Below are 16309 nucleotides of genomic sequence, written 5' to 3' on the forward strand. Positions count from 1 at the left end.
TTTCTATGGAAGGAGTCAGATGGAGGATAGAGAAGCCTAAGTTTGAATTTAACTAATAAACAACAATAAATATCCCTGCCTCATCCTGATATTAATACCACAGTAATTCCTGTAAACAGAGCACAATAAACTTCCTTGTTCTATGTAGAACAAAAATAATTGTAAACACTTTCACTGAACATGTTTTTTCATGTTCTAACTGATGATATTTTAGTCCAAACTCATCATCAGATGATTCAATATAAATACAAATGTTATTTTTCTTGTTTATTGTTGTCTCTTCAGACTGAGTGTCTGTAACCTCTCAGAGAGAAGCTGTGACGCTCTGTCCTCAGTTCTCAGCTCCCAGTCCTCTAGTCTGAGAGAGCTGGATCTGAGTAACAACCACCTGCAGGATTCAGGAGTGAAGCTGCTGTCTGCTGGATTGAAGAGTCCACACTGTAAACTGGAGACTCTCAGGTCAGATTAAGTTAGTTTGTCTTCAATAATGCGTCTAGGGAACTCTGGAACCAGAGGATCTAATCTTAGAGACAAAACCTGGGGCTAAACGTATTTTTTGTGAATTGATATCTGTGTTTCCATCACATCACGAGAACCTTGTAGACAAGACTTATTTACCACATAGTAGCTTGAAAATAGACCGTCTGAAACACAATGTTCTTTCACGATAAAACTTCACATGTTAATCCTGTTGTTGCTGTTATTCAGGCTTTATGATGTCCTGTTTCATATAATGAATGAATGAATGAAAAGCAGAAATGGGAAGAGACTGAAGATTTTAATGTGTGTCTCTACAGTGATGATCTGCTGAGTGATGGTTGATTATTTCTGATTTGATGAAGATTCATTCCACATTTCCACTCACTTTGTTCTCTATCCTCCATCTGACTCCTTCCATAGAAAGAAAGTTCTATGGAAGGAGTCAGATGGAGGATAGAGAAGCCTAAGTTTGAATTGAACTAATAAACAACAATAAATATCCCTGCCTCATCCTGATATTAATACCACAGTAATTCCTGTAAACAGAGCACAATAAACTTCCTTGTTCTATGTAGAACAAAAATAATTGTAAACACTTTCACTGAACATGTTTTTTCATGTTCTAACTGATGATATTTTAGTCCAAACTCATCATCAGATGATTCAATATAAATACAAATGTTATTTTTCTTGTTTATTGTTGTCTCTTCAGACTGAGTGTCTGTAACCTCTCAGAGAGAAGCTGTGACGCTCTGTCCTCAGTTCTCAGCTCCCAGTCCTCTAGTCTGAGAGAGCTGGATCTGAGTAACAACCGCCTGCAGGATTCAGGAGTGAAGCTGCTGTCTGCTGGATTGAAGAGTCCACACTGTGAACTGGAGACTCTCAGGTCAGGATTCAATTAAAGTCCACTTGGTGTCTTTATTTACATCCATGGTACATTTCTGACTTTCATAAGATTCTTTCTGCTTGCATGATTTAAATCAAATATGTATTTTCCAACTATTTCCATAAAATGTGTTTATTTTCAATATAATGTAAATATTTGATATTATAGAGTTATTAGTAATGTTATCAGAGTGTTGATGTACATTAGTGGGTGTTTAGTTGTGACTGGAAACCAGTCAGTAACCATGTGAATGTGACCCCTCTGTACCTGATAGTATCTCAGTACTGCAGTGACCTTCAAGCCCTCACAGCTCCCTCAGATCATGTGACATGTGTCTTATTCTGTGTGTCTGCAGGCTGTCAGGCTGTCTGATCACAGAGGAAGGCTGTGCTTCTCTGGCCTCAGCTCTAAGCTCCAACCCCTCCCATCTGAGAGAGCTGGACCTGAGCTACAATCATCCAGGAGACTCAGGAGTGAAGCTGCTGTCTGCTGGACTGGAGGATCCTCACTGGAGACTGGAGACTCTCAGGTATGAAGAGGCTGCAGCCACAGACCATCAGTCTGGTAGAGGAGGTAGAGCTGGAAACCTTTTCTCTGTCCCACTGTCAGCCTGGTTAATAAGACCCTGACACACCAAGCTGACCTCAAACTACCAGAGACTCATCAAACTGTTTGTGTCCCACATGAGACCATCAACACAGACAGAAGTAGTGAGGAACAGTAGCCAGGATGAGCCTGAACAGGAAGGTGATGAAAGCCTTGTTTCTCTGGAGCTTTGTCTTGTCTCCACGTTATAAGAGAGGACAGTGTCTCCTGACACGTTGACGGCATCATGGTGGGTCGTATTAGGTTACTAGCAAATGAGGAACTAACTTATGGACATTAATAGAATTATTAATAATCACTAAGATACTTCTCAGAATGAATAAATAACGGGGCCCCCCCCTGAGCTAACAGGGACCAATAACCAATACTATAAATCAAGTCTCATAATTGATCTTCACTCCTTGAGAGTGAAGATGTTGGAAGGAGTTAAGTTCGAGCACTGGCGATGTATGTCAACGGTCACCACCATATAAATGCACAAGTAAACACAGGAAAACGGTTCTTTAAAGTATAACAGGGTTTATTAACTCACAGGAACACCGATCAAGATCACCTATAACTGCAACCAACAATCCCCATAACACTTATTTTAAACCTACTCACTAAACAAGCAATCAAAACCAGAGTGTGTGTGTGTGTGTGTGTGTGTGTGTGTGTGTGTGTGTGTGTGTGTGTGTGTGTGTGTGTGTGTGAGCACAGAGGGGGTGCGAGGGAGAGAGGGGGGAGACGAGGGGGGTGCAGGGAAGGAACGGCGGTGGGGTTGCGCGCAACAACAAGCGGAGTGCCGGTTATCACACTAGGGGGCGAGCGAGAGCAGCGGGGCGGAAGTGAGACCGTTAAATCAAACCACCGAGGAAGACGGGAACGTTAAACAGTGTAATACGACTACTGGACGCGAGGGGCGAGCGAGAGCGAGATGCAGGAAGTGTTCCACGTATTAAAGCAGGGGGGTCCAAACTTTTTTCACTGAGGGCCACAGACAGAAAAATATGTGAAAGGTTGAGCCGCTCACTAAAGTTAAGGTATATCACCTCTAGTGTATTAACAGTAATACAAATCAATCAATCAAATGTAGGTAAATTATGCTTGATAATTTATTATACTTACAGAAAAAACTGCATACATCACATCTTTCTACGTATGGGTTTTCATTTATCTATTTTCAAATAAAATCAATCAAATGTAGGTAAATTATGCTTTATAATTGAATGAACTTAAAGAAAAAAAACTGCATAAATCACATGTCTCCATTAATGGGTTTTCATTTTTTTTACAAAAAGGGTTGGCAGCTCATCCTCAGATTGCTTCTTCGTCAGGATGGGGACCCCCTTCACAGCCCTGTATAAAGAGGGAAGGCTTTATTTAACCTACTTATGCAAATCATTTATCATCTAACGTGTTTTAGAAAATGTTATCAACTTTAATTGACTGCATTTATTAAGTAATTGGGCTTTTGAACACATGAATACTGTGTAATATATTTGAACTTGCCTACAATGGGAACAGTGTTGCACTTAATGGGAGCAGTGATGCTGCTCTGGACTGAAGGACGGCTGGCAGGTCACGAGTAAGTTTGCTGGTTGAGATGTGAAGGACATCACAGAGATGGCTGTCGCTCATTTTGGTTCTCAATCTGCTTTTGTTCAGAGTTAACAGAGAAAATGTTTGCTCGCATATGTATGTTGTGCCAAACAGACTGGTCATTCTTTTTGCGTGGCGTCGCATCAGAGGAAACTTGGCCTTTTCCAAGCTCCGGTAGAAGTCGGGTAGGGAGAGGAGCTGCATCTCGATGAGTTCTAATTGCAGACTCTCTTCCACTTCTTCTGCATCCAGCAGGAAGGGAGTTGAGAACAGCTTGATTTCTTTCTCAATGACAGAAACATCTTGGAAGCGCTGATTGAATTGTGTCATAAGAGTTGTGATCACAGAAACATATTTCCCCTTTTTAGCAGAGAGGTCGGCCTTTGGATGAGCACGTTTGATTTCGGACAGCGTAGGGAAGTGCGCAAGGTTGAAGTTGCGTAGTTGTGTCTCAAAAAGACGAAGCTTCGCACAGAAAGTTGTGGTACAAGCTGGTCTTTGAACTTGAGGTCCATAAATAAATGTCACTGTCCTCGGCCAATGGGAGCACTCTGTGTTCTTTGGTACGTCCTCTTTTTATGGCCAAGGGGGTCTGGAGAGCTGCAGGGGTCCTGTTATCAGCCCCTGGCATCAGGCCACGGGGACCCCTATATGTTTGTGTTCTTCCTTTGTCCTCAGTGAAGAAACACGTGGTGAGGTTCATTAGCAGGGTGGAGGCCCAACAGAAGTATGAACATTTAGCATCCAGACACCCGATTGTTTTTCTCCGCCATGCGCCTGCAGATCAGAGCGACGGCGGGTGTGAAAAGTGGTCGGTGGAAGGATCCTTTTTCAGAAGCCACAAGCCGATCTCAGTTGGTATTTAGCGACATGGACCCTCCTCCTCCTCCTCATGCAGATTCCATGTAACGTTACATGAGGACCTTCATGACCATGAGTTTGTTGACCGATGCGTCCAGCTGAAGACATTCAGTCACTTGAATATCCAGAAGAATATGGAAGAGATTCCACCGACAAGTGCTACAGGCGGAATATGTGGGGGGACGGTTACAGGCCAGTGACTTTCTATTCAGAATGGTGGTCCCTGGGACAAAACCAGCTGAAAACCCCTAGAGGGGAAACATCCGTCTCACCTTTTTCACCCGTGACCCGTTTTCATGCCTGCATGTCACACTTAAATGTTTCAGATCATCAAACTAATGGAAATATTAGACACAGATAACGCAAGTAAACACAAAATGCAGTTTGTATCATTAAGGGGAGAAAAGAATCCAAACCTAAATGGCCCTGTGTGAAAAAGTGATGAAAACATAAATGAAGTGAGGTTCATCACATCTTTGGAAAGCCCAGTTCCATTTCTCCAGCCACAGCCGTTCTCGATCTAGAAATCACTTAAATAGGAGCTGCCTGACAAAGTGAAGTAGACCACAAGATCCTCACAAGCGAGACATCAGGCTGCGATCCAAAGACATTCAGGAACAAATGAGGAACAAAGTCATTGAGATCCATCAGTGTGGAAAAGGTGACAAAGCCATTTGTAAAGTTTTAGGACTCCAGCGAACCACAGGGAGAGACATTGTCCACAAATGGGGACAACATGGAAACATGCACATTGTGTGAATACTGAATGGTCTGTATCTGCTTTATCTTTATGAAACAGTTTAATGTGAATGTTCCTTTGCACACGTCCCATGAAGCTTGTGCTCCATGTGGACATGAAGGACAAAGCTGTGTGTGAGAGTGATGTAATGTCCATGTCTCCATGCTGCTCTGACCCCCCTCCTCCTTTCAGGATGGAGCCTGATGGAGTCCGATGGTTGAGACCAGGTCTGAGGAAGTGTAAGTGTGCTTTGATTCATGAAGATTCAACCATCTTCACACTGTGACATCACTCATTCACCTCTGTGATGTCATCATCAACGTGTCAGTAGATGAACACATGATTAATAACTGCAGCTGTATTGTGTCTTGTTCTCTCATCAGATTCCTGTGAACTCACAATCGACACAAACACAGTAAACACACAACTCAAACTGTCTGACAACAACAGGAAGGTGACATGTGTGCAGGAGTATCAGTCATATCCTGATCATCCAGACAGATGTGTCTGTCGTCAGCTGCTGTGTAGAACTGGTCTGACTGGTCGCTGTTACTGGGAGGTCGAGTGGAGAGGAAGAGTTAATGTATCAGTGAGTTACAGAGGAATCATGAGGAAAAGAAACAGTAAAGACTGTTTGTTTGGAGAGAATGATCAGTCCTGGAGTCTGATCTGCTCTAATAGAGGTTACTATGTCTGTCACAATAAGACAGAAACACACATCACCTCCTCCTCCTCCTCCTCCTCTGGTAGAGTAGCAGTGTATGTGGACTGTCCTGCTGGCTCTCTGTCCTTCTACAGAGTCTCCTCTGACACACTGATCCACCTCCACACCTTCAGCACCACATTCACTGAACCTCTTTATCCTGGGTTTGGGTTCAGTTTCTGGTCTGATTCCTCAGTGTCTCTGTGTCCTCTGTAGGAGGGAGAGTCTCCTCCTGGTGGAGAACCTTCCTCTCTGCTCACCACATAGTTCAGTCTGTACAGCTGATGGTGGTTCATGTGGGTGTAGATGCAGGTGGAGCAGGTGAGGGGTACCTGAGCTGGTCTGGACTCTGGGGGGTCCACAGCTCTCTGGGACTCAGATGGAAGTGTGAAAGAGCTCAGCTTAATGCTGCTGTGCTCCTTCAATCAATAGATGATCATTTAGATATTGGCTCCTAATTAGGCTTTAATCTTCATCTTTATGTGTTCAAGAAGACATTTTATAAGACGCTCTTTCATCTGTCCCCCCCTGTCACGGCGTGTGGTGTTTTTGTTTTAGGTGGCAGTGAACGTGGGTAGAGCTTCCCTTGTTTCCTTTTCCCCTACATCGGCTCGGGAGCACCTCCGTGGATGTGGGGGGGCAGCCAGCTTCTGGTTGTCTTTCCACTCTGCTGGTTTTGTGTGCATAAAAACCCACCACATGTGACTGCACGAAGACTAGGGGCCAGTTAGTTAGTCTTTTTGGAGAATAGTGGGGTGTGGCTCCTGTCCTTAAACCCAGACTGGCAGTAGGTGAATTGTGTACATTTTTTTTTTTTCCCTCAGAGTTGGTAATAGTTGTATTGGTTGAGGAAAATGTCTTCTATTCTAAGTGGTTTTGTTCAAAGTCCTTCAGAGGTAGCTTTGGAATTGTGTACTAAGGAGCAGTTAATTGAAATTTCTGACCATTATAAGATTGAGATTGATGATGGAAAACTTAAAGAGTCTGTCAAAGCTAGATTAAAGCAGGGTCTTAGAGAAATAGGTGTTCTTTGGGGTCACTCTGTTAGTGAGGGTGCGAGTTTTCAGTCTAGCCCTTCATTAACTTTTGAGCAGCAGCGGGAGCTGTTGCAAATGCAGTTAGAGATAGCACGATTGCGGAATGTCAATAGACCAGAAGGAGTACAACAGTTGGACGTTTCACAGAATCTTCGTTTGTTGCCTAAATTTGATGAGTCAGATCCAGACACATACTTTACGCTATTTGATCGTATTGCAGAAGCTAGAGCTTGGTCAGATCTGGACATGACTATGTTGTTGCAATGTGCACTTACAGGTAAGGCACGTGAGGCTTTTTCAGCACTGAGTTTAGCTGACAGTAAAGTTTATGCTAAAGTTAAATCAGCAGTTCTGAAGGTCTACGAGCTCGTACCAGAGGCATATCGTCAACGTTTTCGTTACAGGAAGAAACAAGATTTGCAGACCTATTCTGAATTTGTTCGCGATTTGACTTCTGCATTTAATCGTTGGTGTACAGCTTCTGAAGCTAGTACTTTTGAGGATCTGTCTAACTTGATCGTGTTAGAACAGTTCAAAAACTCTGTATCTGACCAGGTTGCTACATACATTAATGAGCGAAAAGTTAAGTCGCCAAGTGACAAGCAAGCAGTCCTTGCAGATGAGCACAGGTTAACCCATAAAAGCCATTTTGAGTCAAATAGTGATATGCACTTTCAAAACTTTACTCCTAGGAATAGTAAGTCATCTTTTTCTGGAGCTTCGTTCCAAAGGCCACAGAAGTTTGGTTTTGGGGGACCTAAAGCACCATTAAAAGATAATACCTGTCGCTACTGTTTAGTTGAAGGACATTGGAAGAAAGATTGTCCGTTACTTAGATCAAAGAAGTTAGCTCAAGCTAAACCGGCTGTGATGGCCGTTTCTGGTACAGCCTCTGACCATCAGGGTGAGTTTTTTCAGCCAAAAGTTGAGTTTGGTTCTCAATCTCACCAAGGTGACTTTTCAGCTTTTGTTTCGGATGGTGTGGTGTCGCTGGTAGATGGCAACCACAATGTTCCAATTAGGATCTTGAGAGACACTGGAGCTTTGGATTCTTTTATTTTGGAGTCCATTTTGCCTTTCTCTAAGGTGTCTGATACTGGCAGTTGTGTAATGGTACGTGGCATGGGTTTAGTTCCATTCTCTTCCCCTTTACATGTAGTAACTCTAAAATGTGGTCTGGTAGCGGGTGATGTAGCGGTTGGGGTTAGACCCCAGTTGCCAGTAGAGGGAATACACATGATTCTGGGGAATGACTTGGCAGGTAGTAAGGTGTGGGCGGATGGCAAAATAAACATCTTTAAGAAGCAACCTTCAGTGCCCCCTGCAAAGGTATCTCCAGAATACAGTTGTGTGTCTCCTGAGGTATTTCCAGGGTGTGCTGTTACCCGCTCTGCCGCACTCAAGAAGATTGAGAGTAAGCCAGAAAGTCTCGAGTTGCCAGTTAAACTCCAAACTGAACAGTTAACTAGTTCTAGAGAGTCATTGATAGCTGAGCAAAAGGCCGATACTACCTTAACTGATCTGTTTGATAGAGTTGTTCCTGAGGCAGCGGTGAGGAATAATGCTCAGTGCTATTTTCTTCTTGAGGGACTGTTGGTCAGGAAATGGGTTCCACACTCTGTTCAGGGTCTAGGCGAACCAGTTTTTCAGATAGTTGTACCTACTGTTTTGCGAAACAAAGTGTTGCAAACTTCACATGGTGAGGTGGCAGGTCACATGGGTGTTCGTAAAACTTATGATCGCATACTCAGGCATTTTTTCTGGCCTCGTTTAAAGCGAGCTGTAGCTCAGTTTATTAAAACTTGTCCTACGTGTCAGCGCACAAGCAAGCCAAACCAGGTTGTGAAGCCAGCTCCTTTGTATCCAATACCAGCCATAGGACAACCTTTTGAGCATCTTATTATCGATTGTGTTGGGCCTTTACCACGGTCTAAGTCAGGTCATAACTACTTATTAACTGTTATGTGTCACGCAACGAGATATCCGGCAGCTTTTCCCTTGCGTACCATAACTTCAAAAGCAGTAGTTAAAGCATTAACTCAATTCATTTCTACATTTGGAATTCCAAAAATCATCCAGTCAGATCGGGGTTCTAACTTTACCTCCCATTTATTTGCTCAGGTTCTCAAACAGCTAAAAGTTAAACACAACAAGTCTACTGCGTTCCATGCCCAGAGCCAGGGAGCTTTGGAACGATTTCACCAAACTTTAAAATCTTTGCTTCGTTCGTACTGTACAGAACTGTCTGCAGATTGGGAGGAGGGGTTACCTTGGTTACTACTATCTGCTCGTGAGGTAGTACAGGAGAGCACAGGGTTCAGCCCAAATGATTTGGTGTTTGGTCATAAGGTACGGGGGCCTTTAGCAGTGCTGCAGGATGGTTGTTTGCCTGAAGAACCACCTCGGAACCTCATTGACTATGTAAATGGATTTAGGCTGAAGTTGTATAGAGCTGGAGAACTGGCGAAAGAAAAGCTAAAATGTTCTCAAAAGAAAATGAAATTGAGATATGACCGACAGGCGGAGTTGCGTGAGTTTACTCCCGGGGATCGTGTACTTGCTCTTTTGCCTCTTGTAAGTTCACCTTTTCAGGCAAAATACTGTGGTCCTTTTAATGTGTTGCGCAAAGTCTCAGATTTGAACTATCTTATTGAAACTCCGGGGTATAGGAAGTCCTCTAAATTATGCCATGTGAACCTGTTAAAATGTTATCACTCCCGTGATCAAAGCAAAGTGGAGGGCACTCGAGTAGTGAAGTCAGCGTTGACTGCTGCTCCAGTCACTGTATCTTGTGGCTTAAACTTTGTGGATGGGGGAGAGGAGGAGGTCATTAGGGTTTCTGATGAAGTCCTGCAGGGTCGGTTGAAAAACTCCCAGACTTTGCAAAACCTTGGGGTTTTGGTAGATCATTTAGATTTGGAGAAACGTGATGAATTGGTAACTCTAATTAGAAACTACAATGTTTTGTTTTCTGACACTCCATCACAAACCCATTTACTAGAGCATGACATAGACATCGGAGATGCGAAGCCTATCAAACAGAGATTTTACCGTGTACCTGAGGAGAAGAGACTAAAATTGGAAACAGAGGTACAGTATATGTTGGACAATGGTATTGCTGAGCCATGTTGTTCCGATTGGGCTTCCCCCTGTCTTCTTGTAAAAAAGTCTGATTCCACTTTCAGACCCTGCACTGATTATAGAAAAATTAACAATGTTACCAAAGCAGACCGTTACCCTCTTCCTAGGATGGAGGATTGTATTGATCAAGTTGGGTCTGCAAAGTTTGTTAGCAAATTTGATCTTTTAAAGGGATATTGGCAAGTGCCCCTTACCAAAAGGGCTGGTGAGATTGCTGCTTTTATAACACCATTTGGCTTATTCTCGTACACAGTGATGCCTTTCGGTTTGCGGAATGCTCCAGCCACCTTCCAACGGCTGATGAATCGTGTGGTCTCAGGTCTGGAAGGCTGTGCCGTATATTTGGATGACGTGGTCGTCTACTCTGACTCATGGGAGGAGCATATCTGCAGAGTGCAAGCCTTGTTTCAAAGACTGGTGTGGGCCAGGTTGACCATCAATTTGGCAAAGTGTGAGTTTGCCAAAGCTACAGTCACATACCTAGACAAGGTGGTTGGTCAGGGTTTTGTTTGTCCCGTGGAAGCAAAAGTCCAGGCTGTGAAGCAGTTTCCACAGCCCTCTACAAAGAAGGAACTCATGCGCTTCCTGGGAATGGCGGGGTACTACCGTGCTTTCTGTAAAAACTTTTCGGTAGTAGTGTCCCCACTGACAAATTTGTTTAAGGCTAAAGCTGAATTCATCTGGTCCACCCACTGTCAAGAGGCATTTGATGCAGTTAAGGCTCTTCTGTGTTTGTCGCCTGTGTTGGCAGCACCAAATTTCGAGAAACCTTTTAAATTACAGGTAGATGCCAGTCAAATCGGTGCTGGGGCTGTGCTTCTCCAGGAAAATGATGACCAAGTTGAGTGTCCAGTCAGTTTCTTCTCCCGGAAATTTAATAAGTATCAGCAGAACTATTCTGTGATTGAAAAGGAGGCTTTAGGTCTCATTTGGGCTCTACAGCACTTCGAGGTCTATGTTGGTTCCGGTTTGACCCCTTTAACTGTTTTCACTGACCACAACCCCCTCATTTTTTTGAAGTCCTTGCAAAATCCCAACCAGCGTTTGATGCGTTGGGCTTTGTTCCTGCAACCGTTCAACCTTGATATTAGACATATTAGTGGCAAGGATAATATCATTGCTGACGCTCTGTCCCGTGCTCCTGTAACCTAGTTGGTATGTTCTTTCTGTTGACCCCTACGGGTTGTCTGCGCCTCTTTTCTCTTAATTTACTCCCTAGGTACCAGGGCTGCAGAGTTTGAGGTATGGACAGTCAGGCGGGGGACACAGGGTGACTGTTAGGAGCCAGGACGGGTATTTTTTTTGTTGTATTTTGAGGGAACTGTTTGGATTGTTTTCAATGTGGGCCAAATTTTGGGGCTGAGGGTTGGACCCTCATCTTAAGGAGGGGGGTGTCACGGCTCCTCCTCGGCCTTGCAGGGGCGGTTCCTCTTGCAGGCAGAGGAGGGTCTTTAGCGATTGGAGCCACCTGGGCTCTAGGTATAAGAAGGCCTCTAACCACTTCTCTCTTGCTCTCTGCTCCTCCAGGTATGATCCTGTTTTGTTTGTTCCTTTGAAGGTTTTACGTTGTTCACACTCAGTCATGTTTACACATACAGATTCACTCAACCATGCACCTTACATACACCTTACACTATGACATTCGCACACCTCATTCCTTTTCTTTGTTTAAAGTTACTAGTTTTTGATTTATAATAAACTCTTCTTTTGATTGGCCTATACTTGGTGTTTGTGTCCCCTCATTCTTGCCACAGGCTATGAGCCGGCCTGTGACACCCCATATAATCAGGTTTGTTTTGAACAAGAAGCTTTTTAATGGTTCAGCAAACCTCTCAAGGAAATATTGAATATGCGTTACTTGTGTTTTTATTCACTATAATGTCATTTACAACATTTACTCCATATGTTACTTTAACAGAAATAGAATTGTTTGGCTCTAATGTTAATAAATGACTTTTATTGGAAACAACTGTACATGTTTAAACAGGCCATCAAATAAAGATGCTTTCAACACGCTGTATTATTTCTTTTGACATGAAATACTCTGATCCTTTTTAAAGAGGCTGTACTATTGACTTTTGTACTATTTCCTCCATAATATCTGTATTTATTCTACAGCCCTGTTGCTGTGTCAATAGCACAGAGGAAACATTGGTGGTGCAGCATGTTGAAGAAGGAAGTGAGTAAATAAAGAAATGAGTAATGAATAAGTTGCTTTATTAACCTTATTAACCTTCACGCAGAGCCGTCTCACAACAACACAAACTACTGAGCTCGCTACTTCAGGTGCAACTTGAAGCTTTCATTCTGCACCAAATATCACACTTAAGTCACCAACAAAAACACACAAAGCACAAGCACACATTTGATAACAGGGTGGAGTTTATCTCCTCACAAAGTGGAGTATTGAAAGTGTGTGTTGGACAGAAATATATATATATAAATAAAAGTGATCAAATCTGCTGGGTGTAAAATATACATACAGCAACATGAATTAGCAATTTTGGTGCCTTAGAACGTTGTCAATGCAATGAGCTTCATGGCCTCTTAACCTCTTGTGAGTGCTTATGAGTGACTACAGCTGGTGACTCTGAGGCATTTAAATAGAGCTCATTGGATACAAACGCCCACAAACGCTACAATGGGAAAGTCAAAGGAGCTCAGCATGGATCTGACAAAGCGAATCATTGACTTGAACAAGTCTGGAAAGTGACTTGGAGCCATTTCAAAGCAGCTGCAGGTCCCAAGAGCAACAGTGCAAACAGTAGTTTGTAAGTATAAAGTGCACGACGCCGTTTTGTCACCATCAGGAAGAAAACACAAGCTATCACCTGCTGCTGAGAGAACATTGGTCAGGAGGGGGAAGAGTCAACAGAGAACCACCTAAATGCAGATCTGCCAAGAAGTAGAAGCTGCTGGAACACAGTGTCCATGTCCACAGTCGTGTTTGGCATCTCCATGGACGGAGAGGCTGCCGTGCAGGAAGGAAGCTCTTGCTCCAAAAGCGCCACCTTAAGGCTCGACTGAAGTTTGCTGCTGATCACGTGGACCAGGATGAGACCTTCTGGAGGAAAGTTCTGTGGTCAGACGGAACCAAAAAATGAATGAACTAACGCAGGTCAGCTGTTCTGGAAGCGGATACTCAGAGTAAGTCAACTCGGAGTTCAGGGATAGACTCAGAGTTTGTTGAACCTCCTTTCTGGAATACCCCCCATGTCTACCGCCAAGCACGGTGGTGGTAGTATCATGCTGCCAGTGGATCTGGTGCTGGTGGATGTGAACAATGCTGAAGAAACAAGTCCATGTCAGAGTCCATCACATTTAACTGAACAGCACCAATTCTGTTGTCCAGAGGAGCGGTCAAAGATTCAACGAGAAGCTTGTGGACGGCCACCAAAAGCTCCTAATAGAAGTGAAAATGGCCAAAGGACAAATATTATCACTGCTGTATGTATATTTTTGACCCAGCGGATTCTGTCATGTTCTCTGTTAACCCATAATTAAGTCCTAAAAGAACCAAACCTCATGAATGTTGTGACAGAGTGATTGGAACAGATTCTTCTATCAGAGGAAAATCAGACTTGTAGGAATAAGGGAAACTCAAGGAGAGCCATGACATCATGTTCTTTACAAGTGTATGTAAACGTTTGACCACAGCTGTAGTGGGTAGATATGTGTGTTTAGCTCTACAGGCTTCATGCTGTCCTGATATCCACATGTGAGGCCGTTGATGAGCGTAGCTGATTTCCTGTCACGCCACCTCATCACTGGCTCTGTCACAGGCACTTTGCTGGAGGCCCACTGGCACAGTTCTTGTTATCATCTCCTATTCTACATTCTCTCTCTACATAATAAATCACATCACAGTTTTTAAATACAATTAGCAGAGCCAGCTGTTTTCTGACACATTGTGTACAACTACAGGATCTTTACAGTAAACTGATGGAGATCAGATGTAAACATTTGATTATCATATAACCACAAAATACTCAATGTTAACATTGTAATGAGTTATTTAGACAAGATGATTTCAGACAATATCAGGAGAGAAGATTCAGCAGTGACACAAAATGAGAATATTACTGAATAGGAAAAACAATAGGAAAGCCTACTATATACAGAATAATATGTACAGTATTATACGTTAATTTCATCAATGTACATTTAAATAATAAAACCAAAAACACATAAGGAAATGATGTGAGAAGTCATTTAAGAGTAGCAGGTCCCCAAAAGGGAAAAAAGGAGAGGGACGTCAGCAGAACAAAGTGGGTGATGCAGAAACAGTTAAGGATACGTGTTTGAAATGAAGGAGACCCGTTGGATTGAGGACTTTATACCATGGGCTCATTTCCGGCGACGCAGAGAGATGCGCTGCAGTCTCCTAGCTTTCCCCCTGGCATCAATGGGCCGCATCTCATTGGCCTTTGACCTGACCATCCGGGAGTAGCTGGGTCTCTTGGTGTAATGCATCAGAGGGCGGTCAGGCTGAGGCCCTGCTGGGACGGAGAAATGGAAGTTATATTCTACTGCAAAGGCAGGGCACATGCATTCTGGTAGCTCTCCAAATTTTGATGCATTTGTTTGTATTCTTGTCATTACGTTTCATTTTTCTATTCTGTACATTGGGGCAAATGTCTTGCCATGGCTGCTCCACTAATCTGTAGGTACTGTTGGCCATTAATGTCAAAGTCATTTCTGGTTAGGCTAAACTTGTCGTGACGGGCGGCGAGAATGGCGACCCGAACACCTTCCCGGGACGAGAGCCGACTGCGTCTGCCAGGAAGCCAGCTGGCGTTCTCCCACGAGTTCCCCACAACTGGTTCTGGGGAAAAAACTCTGCTGAGTCCTTGAAAGGTCGCGTCATTCTGTCAGGATGGCGGGAAAGGCAGGACTCGAACGCAGAGTTTCAAAAAACAAAGAGACATTATTGGTCAAAAAAATCCAAAAGCAAAAAAGGGGCAAAACCGGCGACAGGAACCAGGGAAACTCAGACATGGACTTCCGGACATTCAACAATGACGCGACAAGTGACAAGTGACACACACGGCTTAAATACACTCGGGAGGTGCAGGTCATTGGACACAGGTGGAAACAATCACATGGCTGCTTCAGCACTTCAGACTACATGTACAATCATCCTGTTGTTGTAATGTTTCCTCGCTGAGTGGATTCGGACTGTCGACATGTTTTCAGCCACAGTTCATCTCCTCCCCTCCCTACACGCCTTCCTCCTAAGTCATTGTCTCACATGAACAACCACTGACTGCCTGCTACTGGAGGACAAGTCCACCAGAAGGTGCTGAGCGTCTTCTACTACCTCATTACTAATTCACATGTACAAAGACTAAACCTTATTCTAATGAATGTATACAATCAACTATTGTTAGCAGGCGGTGAGCTGCGAGCGGCAGCGCTGGTTTATCTGATGTTACACCCAGAGTACTCGTCTGCTTATTTTACCTCTGAAAACAAACTAGGTCCAAACTTTGTCTTCTTCTTATTCGTCACTAGTGCAGAGCCATGTGGAGTACTGCATAAATGAAAAGGCCGCTCATTGATTCAAAGTGGTCACCTGTCTAAAGAACTCCTCCAGAAGGGATGTGGTCCAGCGATGATGGAGGTCCCAGCGTTTGGCAGGGTGGCTGATGTCAGCAGTGTGCAGTAGCAGGGACGAGGCCTTTGCTTTGTCGGGCCTGCAAGTCCAGTCCAGTTAGTGGACGCGGCGCGTGAAGGGTTGTAGAGCAGAAACAATCATGGTTTGATAGTTTCAGCATTGTGAAGGACTGGAGTGACTGGCAGCATGAGGCGGGACGGACCCAGACGTGAAACACTCACGCCTCATGTTGCTGCAGGTGGCTTTTCATCCCGGTGATCTGCTGGAAGTGGCAGGACACGTCTGTGGCCAACACCATCTCCACCACCAGAGCCCGAAGCTCTCTGAAAGAGGGCAGGCAGTAAAACATTCATGCTCCCTACAGAGGGAATCTTAGATGGGGAAAGTTTAATGAGAGGAGACTGAGATGCTTTCATCCTGTTGCTGTCACTTCTATATTTCTGCAGCAATGCAGTGCCAGATCGATGCAACTCTGCCCCAAACTACTCAACTTGTCCCTAAAATGAGAGTCATTTGATTCTGCTTGACTGTAAAAGAAGGCGATGTGTTTCTCCCTGGTATCATCAGCTGTAGCTCCCTCTAAGCACCAGTAGGAGGCAGTATTTTAGAAGCAATGACTTGCACTGTAATCTGGGGGTCGTATTGTACAGTGAATTAT

The 16309-nt window shown here is 43.9% G+C and overlaps 1 protein-coding gene and 1 pseudogene across 2 annotated transcripts in view; one reads left to right on the plus strand and one right to left on the minus strand.

Moving 5' to 3' along the window:
- LOC144390262 (protein NLRC3-like) overlaps positions 1 to 4114 on the plus strand; it is a 55868-nt gene extending 51754 nt beyond the window's left edge. The window contains exons 9-11 of the mRNA XM_078096726.1: positions 286 to 459; positions 1193 to 1366; positions 1722 to 4114. Of these exons, the coding sequence (XP_077952852.1) occupies positions 286 to 459; positions 1193 to 1366; positions 1722 to 1995 (622 nt within the window). The 3' untranslated portion in view covers positions 1996 to 4114. The remainder of the gene's footprint in view (positions 1 to 285; positions 460 to 1192; positions 1367 to 1721) is intronic.
- Positions 1 to 16309, minus strand: part of LOC120814248 (dual specificity calcium/calmodulin-dependent 3',5'-cyclic nucleotide phosphodiesterase 1A-like) — a 609273-nt pseudogene that overhangs the window by 392849 nt on the left and 200115 nt on the right. The gene's annotated exons all lie outside the window — the stretch shown is intronic.

Source organism: Gasterosteus aculeatus, chromosome 21 (genome assembly GCF_964276395.1).
Source record: "Gasterosteus aculeatus chromosome 21, fGasAcu3.hap1.1, whole genome shotgun sequence".
Classification (NCBI taxonomy): domain Eukaryota; kingdom Metazoa; phylum Chordata; class Actinopteri; order Perciformes; family Gasterosteidae; genus Gasterosteus; species Gasterosteus aculeatus.